This window comes from Nerophis lumbriciformis, linkage group LG25 (genome assembly GCF_033978685.3).
Source record: "Nerophis lumbriciformis linkage group LG25, RoL_Nlum_v2.1, whole genome shotgun sequence".
NCBI lineage: Eukaryota > Metazoa > Chordata > Actinopteri > Syngnathiformes > Syngnathidae > Nerophis > Nerophis lumbriciformis.
In genome coordinates this window covers 33,313,813-33,332,819 of record NC_084572.2, presented here as the reverse complement: position 1 = coordinate 33,332,819, position 19,007 = coordinate 33,313,813, and the positions used below count along the sequence as shown (strand labels likewise).

Genomic DNA, 19,007 nt, shown 5'->3' with positions numbered 1-19,007 from the left:
ATATATATATATATATATATATATGCGGGAGCAAAGGTCACCGCCTCTGTCCATGGTGCTGAGGATAGAGCACCATCAGACGGGGGGGGCGTGGCAGTGCTGACGGCGAGACACAGCTGGCAGGTGATTAGATTTCACAGGTGGTACGTGTTGATCTAATCATCTGTTGTCTTTAACAGTAAGCGGCCCGGGAGCAGAGGGGGGAAGAGAGGATACGGACGTGACTGGGAGGTCACGTTCTGCTAGAGAGAAAAAAACTTTTGTCGAAACATTCTGATTAAAACCTTGTTAAACCTGCACGCTTGGCTCCTGTGCCGCGTCTGATTGTGGGACCGCTCAGAAGCGACTTCCACATATATATATATATATATATATATATATATATATATATATATATATATATATATATATATATATATATATATATGTATATACACTTTTATGTTGTCCAAAGATACTTAAGTAGTGAGCAAATGCAGAATGTTTGCACACAAAGCTCAGTGTTAGTATCAACATGTCAGCCTTTTTTTTATTTACATTGTGACATTTTTTAGTTAAAAACAGTTTAATTAGTTTCTATAAAACACCACAAGTCAATGAAAAAAACCAAAGAGGAACAAATTCCACACTGCTGCACTCTGGACAGCCCTGGTGTGGATCCACAAGGTCCCTGGTGGACTCAGCACCAGGGACAGCCATCAGATGAGATGGGTCGCTGTCCGTGGTGCTGAACATCATGAACACATGGCACTTACTGGGCACTCTGTTGATGGCTTTGAGCGGTCGCAGGACGCGGACCGTCCTGATGGCTGTGAAGTTGAGGTTCTGCAGGTCCAGAGAGTATTCCACCATCCTGAAGACAGCACACACACACACACACACACACACACACACACACACACACACACACACACACACACACACACACACACACACACACACACACACACACACACACACACACACACACACACACACATGTTAGTCATGTTTGTGTGTCAGTACTACTGCTATTGTTGTACTGTAAATATTGCTGTTCAACATCCCAGAGTTCCTCAACACCTCCCAATCCCTTCCCAGCCACCAACAACCTCCCTTTTCCCTTTTTTAACAGCGTGCCTTGAAAGCATCACGGTGCACGCTGCCACTTGGTGGGCGTTTTGCCCGCCGGCACAGGCAGAAGATTAATGACCGCGCGAGAGGAGGAAAAGCTGCTGGGAGGAAGAGGAGGAAGAGAAGGAGGAAGAAAAGGAGGAAGAGGAGGAAGTACAGGAGGAGGAAGAGAAGGAGGCACAGGAAGAGGAGGATGCGGAGGAAGAAGAGGAGGAGGAGGAGGAAGATGAGGAAGAGAAGGAGGTGGAGGAAGAGAAAGAGGAGGAGGAAGAGGAGGAAGAGGAGAAGGAGACGAAAGAGGTGGAGGAAGAGAAAGAGGAGGAGGAAGAGGAGGAAGAGGAGAAGGAGAAGAAAGAGGTGGAGGAAGAGAAAGAGGAGGAGGAAGAGGAGGAAGAGGAGAAGGAGGAGGAAGAAGAAGAGGAAGATGAGGAGGAGGAGGTGGTGGATAAGGAGGAAGTAAAGGAGGAAAAGGAGGAGAGATACTACAGCGGGTCTACTACCATTAATACTACTACGGCTATTATTACTACTACTAATACTAGTGTAGTACTGCTACTATTACTAATACTACTACTACTACTACTAGAGTAGTACTGCTACTATTACTAATACTACTACTACTACTTCTAGAGTAGTACTGCAACTATTACTACTACTACTACAACTAGAGTAGTACTGCTATTATTACTAATACTACTACTACTACTACTAGAGTAGTACTGCAACTATTACTACTACTACTACTTCTAGAGTAGTACTGCTACTATTACTACTACTACTACTACTACTTCTAGAGTAGTACTGCAACTATTACTACTACTACTACTACTAGAGTAGTACTGCTACTATTACTACTACTAGAGTAGTACTGCTACTATTACTATTACTACTACTACTGCTAGAGTAGTACTGCTACTATTACTACTACTACTACTACTACTACTAGAGTAGTACTGCTACTATTACTACTACTACTACTACTACTACTAGAGTAGTACTGCTACTATTACTACTACTACTACTTCTAGAGTAGTACTGCAACTATTACTACTACTACTACTAGAGTAGTGCTGCTACTATTACTACTACTACTACTACTACTACTTCTAGAGTAGTACTGCAACTATTACTACTACTACTAGAGTAGTACTGCTATTACTACTACTACTACTACTAGAGTAGTACTGCTATTACTACTACTACTACTAGTACTACTACTACTAGAGTAGTACTGCTACTATTACTACTACTACTACTAGAGTAGTACTACTACTATTACTACTACTACTGCTATTACTACTAGAGTAGTACTGCTACTATTACTGTTACTACTACTACAGTCGTACTGCTACTATTACTACTACAACTGCTAGAGTAGTACAGCTACTACTACTACTACTACAACAGTAGGACTGCTACTATTACTACTACACCTACTACAGTCATAGTGCTACTATTAATACTACTGTCACTACTACTACAGTAGTACTGCTACTATTACTACTACTACAGTCATACTGCTACTATTACTACTACAACTGCTACAGTAGTACAGCTACTACTACTACTACTACTACAGTAGTACTGCTACTATTACTACTACAACTACTACAGTCATACTGCTACTATTAATACTACTGCTACTACTACTACAGTAGTACTGTTACTATTACTACTACTACTACTACTACAGTAGTACTGCTACTACTACCACTACTACAGTAGTAGAACTGCTACTAGTAATACTATTATTACTACTACTACATTAGTAGTAGTAGTAGTAGTAGTAGTGCTACTATTACTTCTACTAGTACTACAGTAGTACTGCTATAGGTAGTGCTACTATTATTACTACTACTACTAGAGTAGTACTGCCACTAATACTACTACTACTACAGTAGTAGTGCTGCTACTACTACTACTACTAGAGTGGTACTGCTACTATTACTACTACTACTACTAGAGTAGTACTGCTACTATTACTACTACTACTACTAGAGTAGTACTGCTACTATTACTACTACTACTACTACTACTACTACTAGAGTAGTACTGCTACTATTCCTACTACTACTAGAGTAGAACTGCTTCTATTACTACTACTACTACTACTAGAGTAGTACTGCTACTATTACTACTACTAAAGTAGTAATGCTACTACTAGAGTTGTATTGCTACTATTACTATCACTACTACTAGAGTAGTACTGCTACTATTACTACTACTACTAGGGTAGTAGTGCTACTATTACTACTACTATTACTAGAGTAGTACTGCTACTATTATTACTATTACTAGAGTAGTACTGCTAATATTACTAGAGTAGTACTGCTACTATTATTACTATTACTAGAGTAGTACTGCTAATATTACTAGAGTAGTAGTGCTAGTACGGAGTGAGTGAAGATAATGAGTGTGTTGGAGAAGAAGAAGAAGAAGAAGAAGAAGATAATAAAACTTCCACCTGGTTGAACACACTCAGGTATTCCATCTTTAATTTCTCATATTCACGACCTTTGACCTACATATCAGGGCATGAACGCTCCGCAGCGTTTCTACAGCCAGTAGACTCCAGTATTTGGAGGAGAGTTATTCTTACATCATCACTGGCACAACTTTCCAAAGTGGAGCGAGGCGGGAAGGAAAAGTTTGGTGCAAAGACGACGGCCAGCGTGAAGTGAAGTTCAGGGGAGCGTGACGCAGGTTTGACAAGTCCGCTCGGAGGTCAAAGGTGAACGACGTTGGACTGAAGGAAAGATCGGCCGCGGCGAGGGAGAACATGTCAACCATGATGGCCCAAATCAGACAAACATGCATGAACGGAAAGGTCAAAGGTCACTGCCCGCGTCTGTCGCACACCTACAACATCCAATGTGACAGGAAGTTAGCAAGAATGTGACAGGAAGTAAACGTGTATGTGACAGGAAGTGAGTGAAAATATTGTAGGAAGTAAGCAAGAATGTGACAGGAAGTAAGTTTGAATATGAGAGGAAGTAAGCGTGACTGTGACAGGAAGAAAGTGAAAATATTATAGGAAGTAAGTGCGAATGTGACAGGAAGTAAGAGAAAATATTGCAGGAAATAAGCGTGAATGTGACAGGAAGTAAGTAAATATATTGTAGGAAGTAAGCGTGAATGTGACAGGAAGTAAGTGAAAATATTGTAGGAAGTAAGTGTGAATGTGACAAGAAGTAAGTGTGAATATGACAGGAAATAAGTGTAAATGTGACAGGAAGTAAGTGAAAATATTATAGGAAGTAAGCATGAATGTGACAGGAGGTAAGCGTGAGTGTGACAGGAAGTAAGTGAAAATATTATAGGAAGTAAGTGTGATTGTGACAGGAAGTAAGCGTGAATGTGACAGGAAGTAAGTGAAAATATTGTAGGAAGTCAGCGTGAAAGTGACAGGAAGTAAGTACAATTATTGTAGGAAATAAGTGTGAATGTGACAGGAAGTAAGTGTAAATGTGACAGGAAGTAAGTGAAAATATTATAGGAAGTAAGCATGAATGTGACAGGAAGTAAGCGTGAGTGTGACAGGAAGTAAGTGAAAATATTATAGGAAGTAAGTGCGAATGTGACAGGAAGTAAGAGAAAATATTGCAGGAAATAAGCGTGAATGTGACAGGAAGTAAGTAAATATATTGTAGGAAGTAAGCGTGAATGTGACAGGAAGTAAGTGAAAATATTGTAGGAAGTAAGTGAGAATGTGACAAGAAGTAAGTGTGAATATGACAGGAAGTAAGTGTGAATGTGAGAGGAAGTAAGTGAAAATATTGTCGGGAGTAAGCCTGAATGTGACAGGAAATAAGTGTAAATGTGACAGGAAGTAAGTGAAAATATTATAGGAAGTAAGCATGAATGTGACAGAAAGTAAGCGTGAGTGTGACAGGAAGTAAGTGAAAATATTATAGGAAGTAAGTGTGAATGTGACAGGAAGTAAGAGAAAATATTGCAGGAAATAAGCGTAAATGTGACAGGAAGTAAGTAAATATATTGTAGGAAGTAAGCGTGAATGTGACAGGAAGTAAGTGAAAATATTATGGGAAGTAAGTGTGAATGTGACAGGAAGTAAGTGAAAATATTGTAGGAAGTCAGCGTGAATGTGACAGGAAGTAAGTGAAAATATTGTAGGAAGTAAGTGTGAGTGTGACAGGAAGTAAGTGTGAATATGACAGGAAGTAAGTGTGAATGTGAGAGGAAATAAGTGAAAATATTGTCGGGAGTAAGCCTGAATGTGACAGGAAATAAGTGTAAATGTGACAGGAAGTAAGTGAGAATATATTAGGAAGTAAGCATGAATGTGACAGGAAGTAAGCGTGAGTGTGACAGGAAGTAAGTGAAAATATTATAGGAAATAAGCGTGAATGTGACAGGAAGTAAGCGTGAATGTGACAGGAAGTAAGTGAAAATATTGTAGGAAGTAAGTGTGAATGTGACAGGAAGTAAGAGAAAATATTGCAGGAAATAAGCGTGAATGTGACAGGAAGTAAGTGAAAATATTGTAGGAAGTCAGCGTGAATGTGACAGGAAGTAAGTGAAAATATTGTAGGAAATAAGTGTGAGTGTGACAGGAAGTAAGTGTGAATATGACAGGAAGTAAGTGTGAATGTGAGAGGAAGTATGTGAAAATATTGTCGGGAGTAAGCCTGAATGTGACAGGAAATAAGTGTAAATGTGACAGGAAGTAAGTGAGAATATATTAGGAAGTAAGCATGAATGTGACAGGAAGTAAGCGTGAGTGTGACAGGAAGTAAGTGAAAATATTATAGGAAATAAGCGTGAATGTGACAGGAAGTAAGCGTGAATGTGACAGGAAGTAAGTGAAAATATTGTAGGAAGTAAGTGTGAATGTGACAGGAAGTAAGAGAAAATATTGCAGGAAATAAGCGTGAATGTGACAGGAAGTAAGTGAAAATATTGTAGGAAGTCAGCGTGAATGTGACAGGAAGTAAGTGAAAATATTGTAGGAAATAAGTGTGAATGTGACAGGAAGTAAGTGTGAATATGACAGGAAGTAAGTGTGAATGTGAGAGGAAGTAAGTGAAAATATTGTCGGGAGTAAGCCTGAATGTGACAGGAAATAAGTATAAATGTGACAGGAAGTAAGTGAAAATATTATAGGAAGTAAGCATGAATGTGACAGGAAGTAAGCGTGAGTGTGACAGGAAATAAGTGAAAATATTGTAGGAAGTAAGCGTGAATGTGACAGGAAGTAAGTGAAAATATTGTAGGAAGCAAGCGTGAATGTGACAGGAAGTGGGACTTTTGTAGGATGTGTGAATGTGACAGGAAGTAAGCGAGACTTTTGTAGGAAGTAAGCAAGAATGTGACAGGAAGTAAGTGAGACTTTCGTAGGAATTAAGCAAGAATTTGACAGGAAGTAAGTGTGAATGTGACAGGAAGTAAGTGAGACTTTTGTAGGAAGTAAGCAAGAATGTGACAGGAAGTAAGCATGAATGTGACAGGAAGTAAGTGACAATATTGTAGGAAGTAAGCAAGAATGTGACAGGAAGTACGTTTGAATATGACAGGACGTAAGTGTGAATGTGAGAGGAAGTAAGCATGAAAGTCACAGGAAGTAAGTGAAAATATTATAGGAAGTAAGCAAGAATGTGACAGGAAGTAAGTACAAATATTATAGGAAGTAAGACTGAATGTGGCAGGAAGTAAGAGAAAATATTGCAGGAAGTAAGCGTGAATGTGACAGGAAGAAAGTGAATATATTGTAGGAAGTAAGCGTGAATGTGACAGGAAGTAAGTGAAAATATTGCAGGAAGTAAGCGTGAATGTGACAGGAAGTAAGTAAATATATTGTAGGAAGTAAGTGTGAATGTGACAGGAAGTAAATGAAAATATTGTAGGAAGTAAGCATGAATGTGACAGGAAGTAAGTAAATATATTGTAAGAATTAAGTGTGAATGTGACAGGAAGTAAGTGAAAATATTGTAGGAAGTAAGCAAGAATGTGACAGGAAGTAACTTTGAATATGATAGGAAGTAAATGTGAATGTGACAGGAAGTAAGCGTGAATGTGACAGGAAGTAAGTGAAAATATTATAGGAAGTAAGTATGAACGTGACAGGACGTAAGCATGAATGTGACAGGAAGTAAGAGTAATTGTGACAGGAAGTAAGTGGAAATATTATAGGAAGTAAGCATGAATATGACAGGAAGTAAGCGTAAATGTGACAGGAAGTAAGTGTAGATATTATAGGAAGTCAGCGTGAATGTGAATCGATTTTTTGTGCACCCTTACTGAAAAGAAACAAACAAATGTTTTGTTTTATCAATCAAATTTTTGAAATTATGAATCGATTTAAAATCGAGACGATTAAGAATTGCCATTCAGATGTGAATCGATTTTTTGTGTGCATCCCCACTAAAAATAATAAATAAAAATACTTAAAAAAAAAAGATTTAGAATCTGGCTGAATTGGAATCGCGATTCGGATGATTTTGTGCACCGCTACTGAAAAGTGGGGTCAGTACTTTAGTCCGATACTGCACAGTGGGGGAAGGGATTTATATCTCGCCTGAAAAGGAAGAAGGGTGGATTGATAATTTTGCAATGCGGTCTACTGAAAATAATGGAAAGTGCCACTCTCCATCGCCACAAAACCCATTTGAAGACACCCAACACTCGACCGCCGTCTGGCGGCTAATACGGACGGTGCAACCCCATCCAATTCGTCATGTTTCATGTGTCAGACAAACCGTGACGAACAAATCTCCTTTCTACTGCATGTGGAACCTAAGATAGGATCTTTTTTATTTTTTATTTTTAAGCTCCCGTTCTCGTCTGACGACGCCTTCACAGCGCTGGCAGGGTGTGTTTGAAACACACTTGGTGGGTTATTTCGGGGACAAAAAGGACCGTCCAAACGTGGCAGGGCTTATTTCAAGTGGGGAACTTATACCCACCGGGGTTCCAATTACTGAAATGCAATCAAAAAGTTTGACGTTTCTCCCCCTTTTTTTTTTGAAAACTGTAGATTCCAAATATGTTCCAAATCTGTAAAAACATCAAATGTTATGACTCGAGCCGCCAGTCGAGATGTTGTCAACCAAACAAGCTCCTGAATATTTAAAAAGTAGAAGTCGGAATTTTTTTTTTTCTTAGCCAATTACAAAACTCTCTCTCTCTCTCTCTCTCTCTCTCTCTCTCTCTCTCTCTCTCTCTCTCTCTCTCTCTCTCTCTCTCTCTCTCTCTCTCCAGGGGAGCGGCTCTTCCTCGCTTGTTTACGTTCTCCGTCACAAGTTGGCCTCCTGGAACGTTCCCCCCGGGACCTCCTCAAGCGGAACGGGTTTGCGGCGGCGTAGGAGAGGAAGTCGAGCACGCATCCAAACATTAGGAATGTTCAAATGAGACTCAAAAAAATAATTATTATTGAAATCGTTGGTCTACGGATGAGCATTTTTCCCCAAGTAAATAAAGTCTTTTGTGGCTTTTTAATGACGTTCAGGACTAAAGTGTGCACCTGGAGCCTATTTATGTGATAAACATCTTCCATCTGTTTGCTCCACTTTTGAGAGAAGAGTTTTTCATGACAATATGAGGGTAAAACAACTCATTCCTCGTAGACATGATACCACTTGATTCCCCTTCGGGGTGATGGACGGCTGGCAGCGCTTGATAGCAGCAGTCGACCTCCAGGGTCCCAACTCCCCCCCCCCCTCTGTTGCGAGTTGTCATGATTAAATGAAACATTTTTATGTGTGCATGGCATGGAGGTTTTTTCCCACTCCAGACTAGGCCCCCTTAGGAGCCCAGTCTAGATTGTATTTTTTTTTACTCATCTTCTTCCCCCAGCGTTTTACCTTTTTCCCACCTTTTACACATACTTGCCAACCTTGAGACCTTCGATTTCGGGAGGTGGGGTGTGGGGGGTGGGGGCGTGGTTGGGTGGGCGTAGTTAAGAGGGGAGGAGTATATTTACAGCTAGAATTCACCAAGTAATTTCATATATATATATATATATATATATATATATATATATATATATATATATATATATATACTGTATATATATATATATATATATATATATATATATATATATATATATATACTGTATATATATATATATATATATATATATATATATATATATATATATATATATTGTATATATATGTATATATATATATATATATATATATAAGAAATACTTGACTTTCAGTGAATTCTAGCTATAAATATAACTATATATATATATATATATATATATATATATATATATATATATATATAACTATATATATATATATAACTATATATATATATATATATATATATATATATATATATATATATATATATATATATATATATATATATATATATATAAATAAAAGAAATACTTGAATTTCAGTGTTCATTTATTTATTTATTCATATACTTGTTGAGTTAAGAGTTGAATTGTCCATCCTTGTTCTATTCTCTGTCCCTATTTTTCTCATACTTGCCAACCCTCCCGAATTTTCCGGGAGACTCCCGAAATTCAGCGCCTCTCCCGAAAACCTCCCGGGACAAATATTCTCCCGAAAATCTCCCGATTTTCAGCCGGAGCTGGAGGCCACGCCCCCTCCAGCTCCATGCGGACCTGAGTGAGGACAGCCTTTTTTTTTTATGACGGGAGGACTAAATCATCCAGACTAGAGATAAATTGTATTATTATGTTTATCTCACCTAAAAATAAATATATTTATTAATTACAAAAAAAAAACTAAATACATTTTTACTATATTTTGCTAAAAACATCAAAATTAATTGTGTTTTTATTTGTATTTTTTTCTGACTCCTTATTACATCCAGCCATAGAATTATACATTAAAATAAACATATTTGAAATAATTAATTTTAATTATCATAATAATTCATTTAAAATGACCATATAATTCATTTAAAATGACCATATTTCCATCCATCCATCTTCTTCCGCTTATCCGAGGTCGGGTCGCGGGGGCAGCAGCCTAAGCAGGGAAGCCCAGACTTCCCTCTCCCCAGCCACTTCGTCCAGCTCCTCCCGGGGGATCCCGAGGCGTTCCCAGGCCAGCCGGGAGACATAGTCTTCCCAACGTGTCCTGGGTCTTCCTCGTGGCCTCCTACCGGTCGGACATGCCCTAAACACCTCCTTAGGGAGGCGCTCGGGTGGCATCCTGACCAGATGCCCGAACCACCTCATCTGGCTCCTCTCGATGTGAAGGAGCAGCGGCTTTACTTTGAGCTCCCCCCGGATGGCAGAGCTTCTCACCCTATCTCTAAGGGAGAGCCCCGCCACCCGGCGGAGGAAACTCATTTCGGCCGCTTGTACCCGTGATCTTGTCCTTTCGGTCATAACCCAAAGCTCATGACCATAGGTGAGGATGGGAACGTAGATCGACCGGTAAATTGAGAGCTTTGCCTTCCGGCTCAGCTCCTTCTTCACCACAACGGATCGATACAGCGTCCGCATTACTGAAGACGCCGCACCGATCCGCCTGTCGATCTCACGATCCACTCTTCCCTCACTCGTGAACAAGACTCCGAGGTACTTGAACTCCTCCACTTGGGGCAAGATCTCCTCCCCAACCCGGAGATGGCACTCCACCCTTTTCCGGGCGAGAACCATGGACTCGGACTTGGAGGTGCTGATTCTCATCCCAGTCGCTTCACACTCAGCTGCGAACCGATCCAGTGAGAGCTGAAGATCCTGGCCAGATGAAGCCATCAGGACCAAATCATCTGCAAAAAGCAGAGACCTAATCCTGCAGCCACCAAACCGGATCCCCTCAACGCCTTGACTGCGCCTAGAAATTCTGTCCATAAAAGTTATGAACAGAATCGGTGACAAAGGGCAGCCTTGGCGGAGTCCAACCCTCACCGGAAACGTGTCCGACTTACTGCCGGCAATGCGAACCAAGCTCTGACACTGATCATACAGGGAGCGGACCGCCACAATCAGACAGTCCGAAACCCCATACTCTCTGAGCACTCCCCACAGGACTTCCCGAGGGACACGGTCGAATGCCTTCTCCAAGTCCACAAAGCACATGTAGACTGGTTGGGCAAACTCCCATGCACCCTCAAGGACCCTGCCGAGAGTATAGAGCTGGTCCACAGTTCCACGACCAGGACGAAAACCACACTGTTCCTCCTGAATCCGAGGTTCGACTATCCGGCGTAGCCTCTTCTCCAGTACACCTGAATAGACCTTACCGGGAAGGCTGAGGAGTGTGATCCCACGATAGTTAGAACACACCCTCCGGTTCCCCTTTTTAAAGAGAGGAACCACCACCCCGGTCTGCCAATCCAGAGGCACTGCCCCCGATGTCCACGCGATGCTGCAGAGTCTTGTCAACCAAGACAGCCCTACAGCATCCAGAGCCTTAAGGAACTCCGGGCGGATCTCATCCACCCCCGGGGCCTTGCCACCGAGGAGCTTTTTAACTACCTCAGCAACCTCAGCCCCAGAAATAGGAGAGCCCACCACAGATTCCTCAGGCACTGCTTCCTCATAGGAAGACGTGTTGGTGGGATTGAGGAGGTCTTCGAAGTATTCCCTCCACCGATCCACAACTTCCGCAGTCGAGGTCAGCAGAACACCATCCGCACCATACACGGTGTTGGTAGTGCACTGCTTCCCCTTCCTGAGGCGGTGGATGGTGGTCCAGAATCGCTTCGAAGCCGTCCGGAAGTCGTTTTCCATGGCTTCCCCGAACTCCTCCCATGTCCGAGTTTTTGCCTCCGCGACCGCTGAAGCCGCACACCGCTTGGCCTGTCGGTACCTGTCCGCTGCCTCAGGAGTCCCATGAGCCAAAAGAACCCGATAGGACTCCTTCTTCAGCTTGACGGCATCCCTCACCGCCGGTGTCCACCAACGGGTTCTAGGATTACCGCCACGACAGGCACCAACTACCTTGCGGCCACAGCTCCAATCAGCCGCCTCGACAATAGAGGTGCGGAACATGGTCCACTCGGACTCAATGTCCAGCACCTCCCTCGTGACATGTTCAAAGTTCTTCCGGAGGTGGGAATTGAAACTCTCTCTGACAGGAGACTCTGCCAGACGTTCCCAGCAAACCCTCACAATGCGTTTGGGCCTGCCAGGTCTGTCCGGCATCCTCCCCCACCATCGCAGCCAACTCACCACCAGGTGGTGATCGGTAGAAAGCTCCGCCCCTCTCTTCACCCGAGTGTCCAAAACATGAGGCCGCAAATCCGATGACACAACTACAAAGTCGATCATAGAACTGCGGCCTAGGGTGTCCTGGTGCCAAGTGCACATATGGACACCCTTATGCTTGAACATGGTGTTCGTTATGGACAATCCGTGACGGGCACAAAAGTCCAATAACAAAACACCACTTGGGTTCAGATCCGGGCGGCCATTCTTCCCAATCACGCCTCTCCAGGTTTCACTGTCGTTGCCAATATGAGCGTTGAAGTCCCCCAGTAGAACGAGGGAATCACCCGGGGGAGCACTCTCAAGTACTCCCTCGAGTGAATCCAAAAAGGGTGGGTACTCTGAGCTGCTGTTTGGCGCGTAAGCGCAAACAACAGTCAGGACCCGTCCCCCCACCCGAAGGCGGAGGGAAGCTACCCTCTCGTCCACCGGGTTGAACTCCAACGTGCAGGCTCTGAGCCGGGGGGCAACAAGAATTGCCACCCCAGCCCGTCGCCTCTCACTGCTGGCAACGCCAGAGTGGAAGAGAGTCCAGCCCCTCTCGAGAGAACTGGTTCCAGAGCCCTTGCTGTGCGTCGAGGTGAGTCCGACTATATCCAACCGGAACTTCTCTACCTCGCGCACTAGCTCAGGCTCCTTCCCCCCCAGCGAGGTGACGTTCCACGTCCCAAGAGCTAGCTTCTGTAGCCGAGGATCGGACCGCCAAGTGCCCTGCCTTCGGCTACCGCCCAGCTCACATTGCACCCGACCTCTATGGCCCCTGCTATGGGTGGTGAGCCCATTGGAGGGGGGACCCACGTTGCCTCTTCGGGCTGTGCCCGGCCGGGCCCCATGGGGACAGGCCCGGCCACCAGGCGCTCGCCATCGTGCCCCAACTCCGGGCCTGGCTCCGGAGGGGGGCCCCGGTGACCCGCGTCCGGGCGAGGGAAATCTGAGTCTCGGTTCTTGCATTTCCATAGAAGTCTTCGAGCTGCTCTTTGTCTGATCCCTCACCTAGGACCTGTTTGTCTTGGGAGACCCTACCAGGGGGCATGGAAGCCCCCGGACAACATAGCTCCTAGGATCATTGGGACACGCAAACTCCTCTACCACGTTAAGGTGGCAGCCATGACCATATTTAATTATTAAAATAATTGCTTGTTTATCAACAACTTTAGCATTTTATTCATTACATTTTGAAGCTCCCAGAAGCCAAGTTATGTTATACTCCTTAAGATTTATTTATGCAAGTTTGAAGTATCAATTATCTAAACACAGTTTTGTTTGCATATTTTCAGGATATATATACATATATATATATATATATATATATATATATATATATATATATATATATATATATATATATATATATATATATATATATATACATATATATATATATATATATATATATATATATATATATATATATATATATATATATATATATATATATATATATATATAAAATACTTGACTTGGTGAATTCTAGCTGTCAATATACTCCTCCCCTCTTAACCACGCCCCCGCCCACAACCACGCCCCCCACCCCCATCCCCCCACCTCCCGAAATCGGAGGTCTCAAGGTTGGCAAGTATGATTTTTCTAACCATGCTGAACACCCTCTCTGATGATGCATTGCTGTGTGGCACGCACAAAAGTGCTTTCATCAAATGCACTAGATGGCAGTATTGTCCTGTTTAAGAGTGTCACAACATTGCTGTTTACGGCAGACGAACTGCTTTACGGTAGACGAAAACGTGACTGCAGTTGTTGTGTGTTGTTGCCGCACTGGGAGGACGTTAATGAAACTGCCTAACAATAAACCCACATAAAAAACCAAGAACTCGCCCTCGATCATTCTACAGTTATAACGTGATTGGGCAGGCGGACCTGAGTCCGCCTGAATTTCGGGAGATTTTCGGGAGATAATTTGTCCCGGGAGGTTTTCGGGAGAGGCGCTGAATTTCGGGAGTCTCCCGGAAAATCTGGGAGGGTTGGCAAGTATGCTTTTACGGGGCGTCTCGTGGCGACCCATCAGCGTTCCTGTTCATAGCCCTGTACACTGTTTGTTTGTCTAATCTTGAACGGGTTTGTGCTGGAAACATAGTTTCGTTGTACTTGTTGCAATGACGATAAAGACCGATCCTATCCTATAACTTGGTATTTGAAACATGCTAGCTGTTAGCATGCCGACGTTAGCACACATGCTAAGTGTTAGCATTTTCATGGAAGCGTGCTCGTTTTAGGCTAGCTCTGTAGCTCATTTTGTTGGAATGATGGAACATTAGAGAAACATATAAAATATTACAAAGCTTTACATTAGAAGAAGACCATTTTTTTGAAAAAAAATGGAATTTTAGAAGAAAATTTTTTTTGGAAATTATATTTATTAAAATTGTTGGTCTGCAGATGAGCATTTTTCCCCAGTAAATAAAGTCTTTTGTGGCTTTTTAATGATGTTCAAGACTAAAGTGTGCACCTGGAGCCTATTCATGTGATAAAACATCTTCCATCTGTTTGCTCCACTTTTGAGAGAAGAGTTTTTTGAGGGTAAAAAACCTCCTCCCTCGTAGACATGATACCACTTCTTAACTGTTAGCAAGCTAGCATTAGCATGCTAACTTTTTCAGCTAGTTTGACACATTTTTCTCTACTTCCGCAGCCACACACTTTAAGAGCCATAACTTGGTCGGTGAAACATGCGAGCTGTTAGCATGCCGACGTTAGCACACATGCTAAGTGTTAGCATTTTTAATGGAAGCGTGCTAACGTTTTAGGCTAGCTCTGTAGCTGATTTTGTCAGAATGCTGGAACATAAGAGAAAAATCTAAAATATTACAAAGCTTTACATTACAACAAAAACTTTTTTTGAGAAAAACTGGAATTTTATAGGAAAAAAATTATAATGATTGAAATCGTTGGTCCGCAGATGAGCATTTTCCCCAGTAAATAAAGACTTTTGTGGCTTTTTAATGACGTTCAAGACTAATGTGTGCACCTGGAGATTCTATTTATGTGATAACTGCTAGCAAGCTAACATTAGCATGCTAACCTTTTCAGCTAATTTGACACTTATTTTCTCCACTTCCGCAGCCACACACTCCAAGAGCCATATATCTTGGTATGTAAAACATGCTAACTGTTAGCATTCTGACGTTAGCACACATGCTAAATGTTAGCGTTTTTTTTTTATTCGTATTAATATTTATTTTAAAAAAAAAATAAAAAAAAAATAAAAAAATAATAATAATAATAAATAAATAAATAAATAAATAAATAAATAAATATATATATATATATATATATATATATATATATATATATATATATATATATATATATATATATATATATATATATATATATATATATATATATATATAGTTTGCTTTATAAGATTAGCTAAATTCAAATATGACAAAAAAAAAGTTTTTCATTTAACAAGAACATTTCACATGAAAATCCTGCAACAATGTTGGAACATAAGAGAAACATTTTAAATATTACAAATATTTACATTACAACAAGAAACAATTGAAAATTGCATGGGGAACATTTTTTTTTTTTTTTAGAAAAACTTTTTTTATTCGTATTAATATTATATATATATATATATATATATATATATATATATATATATATATATATATATATATATATATATGTGTGTATGTATATATATAGTTAATTTTGTTTTAATTTTTTTGCTGGTGGAGTATTAAGAAGATTAGCTAAGTTCAAATACGACAAAAAAAAGTTTTTCATTTAACAAGAAAATTTCACATTAGTTGAAAATCCTGCAACAATGGTGGAACGCAAGAGAACATTTTTAAATATTACAAATACTTACATTACAACATGAAACAAATGAAAATTGTATGGGGGAAAAAAAAAATCTTTAGAAAAACTCTAGAATTTTAGAGGAAAAAAACTATTTTTTTATTCGTATTAATATTTATTTTATATATATATATATATATATATATATATATATATATATATATATATATATATATATATATATATATATATATATTGTTTTTTATTTTTATTTTTGTAATTTTTTTGCTGGTGGAGTATTTATAAGATTAGCTCAATTCAAATATGACAAAAAAATGTGTTTTATTTAACAAGAAAATTTCACATTAGTTGAAAATCCTGCAACAATGTTGGAACATAGGAGAACAATTTTAAATATTACAAATATTTACATTACAACAAGAAACAATTGAAAATTGTATGGGGAAAAACTATTTCTTTTTTTTTTTAGAAAAACTCTGGAATTTTTGAGGAGAAAAAACTATTTTTTAATTAAAAATAGGTGCAGTTTGACAGTAAACAAATCCTAATTTTATATACAGTGTATATATTTATAAGATCAGAAAAGTCAAATGATCAGGAAATGTCTGAAAACAGAACGAGTAGCTGAGCTTGCATTCACGTTACGAGCTTCAACTTCTGTGTGTGCATGCTCGCCACACCACCACAGAGACACAGATACCACATGACTGACAAGAGGGTTCACTCTGTGCATTTCATCGTGTTATAGATAGCCCCGAAAGTTATTGGCGGATTTTGATGAAACTTTCCGGAAATGTCACAAATGGGATACGGAACAGGTGGTTACATTTCGGGGCTGATCCGGATCATCTTTTTTTTATTTTTACATATATAGGGTCCAAGTGCTTTTACTTCCTGTACTCAAAATGAACTGTTTCAAAGTAAAAGACCTGCAAGGCCCTGGAAGTTAAGCGCTTAAGAAGGTGAACAGTTAGTAAAGACAGCAAGCAGCCAGATAAGAGTAAATCCAGTGTGTGTGAGTGTGTGTGTGAGTGTGTGTGTATGTGTGTGTGCACGTCCTTCCTGACTTGCACTTCTGGGACAGAAAAGACTGCATCCATTAATCTCCCTTTAATAATTGATGCAATCGTCTCCATTAGGACGCTGACCCGCCCTGTTGGCACAAAATGAGACGTTTCACGCTTTCTGTAATTGCCGTTTCCAGTTTATTTGCCGCAATCGAGCGGCCGCCCCCAGAACGTGCGGGATTGGAAGTGAAATGCGTTCCTTTCCTCGGCCATCAGCTAGAGAAAATAATAGTTTCCGACGTAACAAAGCACTCTGAAGATTTGATGTTAATCTTTCAAAAAAATGTAAGAACCGTATTTTCCGTACTATAAGGCGTACTTAAAATCCTTAAATTTTCTCAAAAATCGACATTGCGTCTTATAACCCGGTGTGCCTAATGTGTGGCATCATTCTGGTTGTGCTTACTGACCTCAAAGCTATCTTATTTGGTACATGGTGTAATGATAAGCGTGACCAGGAGATGGCAGTCACACATAAGAGATACGTGTAAACTGCAATGTGATGGCAGTCACACATAAGAGATACGTGTAGACTGCAATATGATGGCAGTCACACATAAGAGATACGTGTAGAATGCAATATGATGGCAGTCACACATAAGAGATACATGTAGACTGCAATATGATGGCAGTCACACATAAGAGATACGTGTAGACTGAAATATGATGGCAGTCACACATAAGAGATACGTGTAGACTGAAATATGATGGCAGTCACACATAAGAGATACGTGTAGACTGCAATGCGATGGCAGTCACACATAAAAGATACATGTAGAATGCAATATGATGGCAGTCACACATAAGAGATATGTGTAGACTGCAAAGTGATGGCAGTCACACATAATATATGCATGTAGACTGCAATGTGATGGCAGTCACACATAAAGGATACATGTAGACTGCAATATGATGGCAGTCACACATAAGAGATACGTGTAGACTGCAATGTGATGGCAGTCACACATAAGAGATATGTGTACACTGTAATGTGATGGCAGTCACACATAAGAGATACATGTAGACTGCAATATGAGGGCAGTCACACATAGGAGATACGTGTAGACTGCAATACGATGGCAGTCACACATAAGAGATACGTGTAGATTGCAATGTGATGGCAGTCACACATAAAAGATACGTGTAGACTGCAATGTGATGGCAGTCACACATAAGAGATACGTGTAGACTGCAATATGATGGCAGTCACACATAAGAGATACGTGTAGACTACAATATGATGGCAGTCACACATAAGAGATACGTGTAGACCGCAATGAGACCGCAATGAGATGGCAGTCACACATAATAGATACGTGTAGACTGCAATATGATGGCAGTCACACATAAGAGATGCGTGTAGACTGCAATGTGATTGCAGTCACACATAAGAGATACGTGTAGACTGCAATGTGATTGCAGTCACACATAAGAGATACGTGTAGACTGTAATATGATGGCAGTCACACATAAGAGATACGTGTAGACTGCAATATGATGGCAGTCACACATAAGAGATACGTGTAGACTGCAATATGATGGCAGTCACACATAAGAGATACGTGTGGACTGCAATATGAGGGCAGTCACACATAAGAGATATGTGTAGACTGCAATGTGATGGCAGTCACACATAAGACATACGTGTAGACTGCAATGTGATTGCAGTCACACATAAGAGATACGTGTAGACTGCAATATGATGGCAGTCACACATAAGAGATACATGTAGACTGCAATGTGATGGCAGTCACACATAGGATATACATGTAGACTGCAATATGATGGCAGTCACACATAAGATATACGTGTAGACTGCAATGAGATGGCAGTCACACATAAGATATACGTGTAGACTGCAATATGATGGCAGT

At 40.5% G+C, this 19,007-nt stretch overlaps 1 protein-coding gene across 1 annotated transcript in view; it reads right to left on the bottom strand.

Moving 5' to 3' along the window:
- Positions 1-19,007, bottom strand: part of LOC133621842 (voltage-dependent T-type calcium channel subunit alpha-1I-like) — a 317,273-nt gene that overhangs the window by 211,940 nt on the left and 86,326 nt on the right. Inside the window, exon 5 of the mRNA XM_061984241.1 lies at positions 756-853. Coding sequence (XP_061840225.1) covers positions 756-853 — 98 coding nt within the window. The remainder of the gene's footprint in view (positions 1-755; positions 854-19,007) is intronic.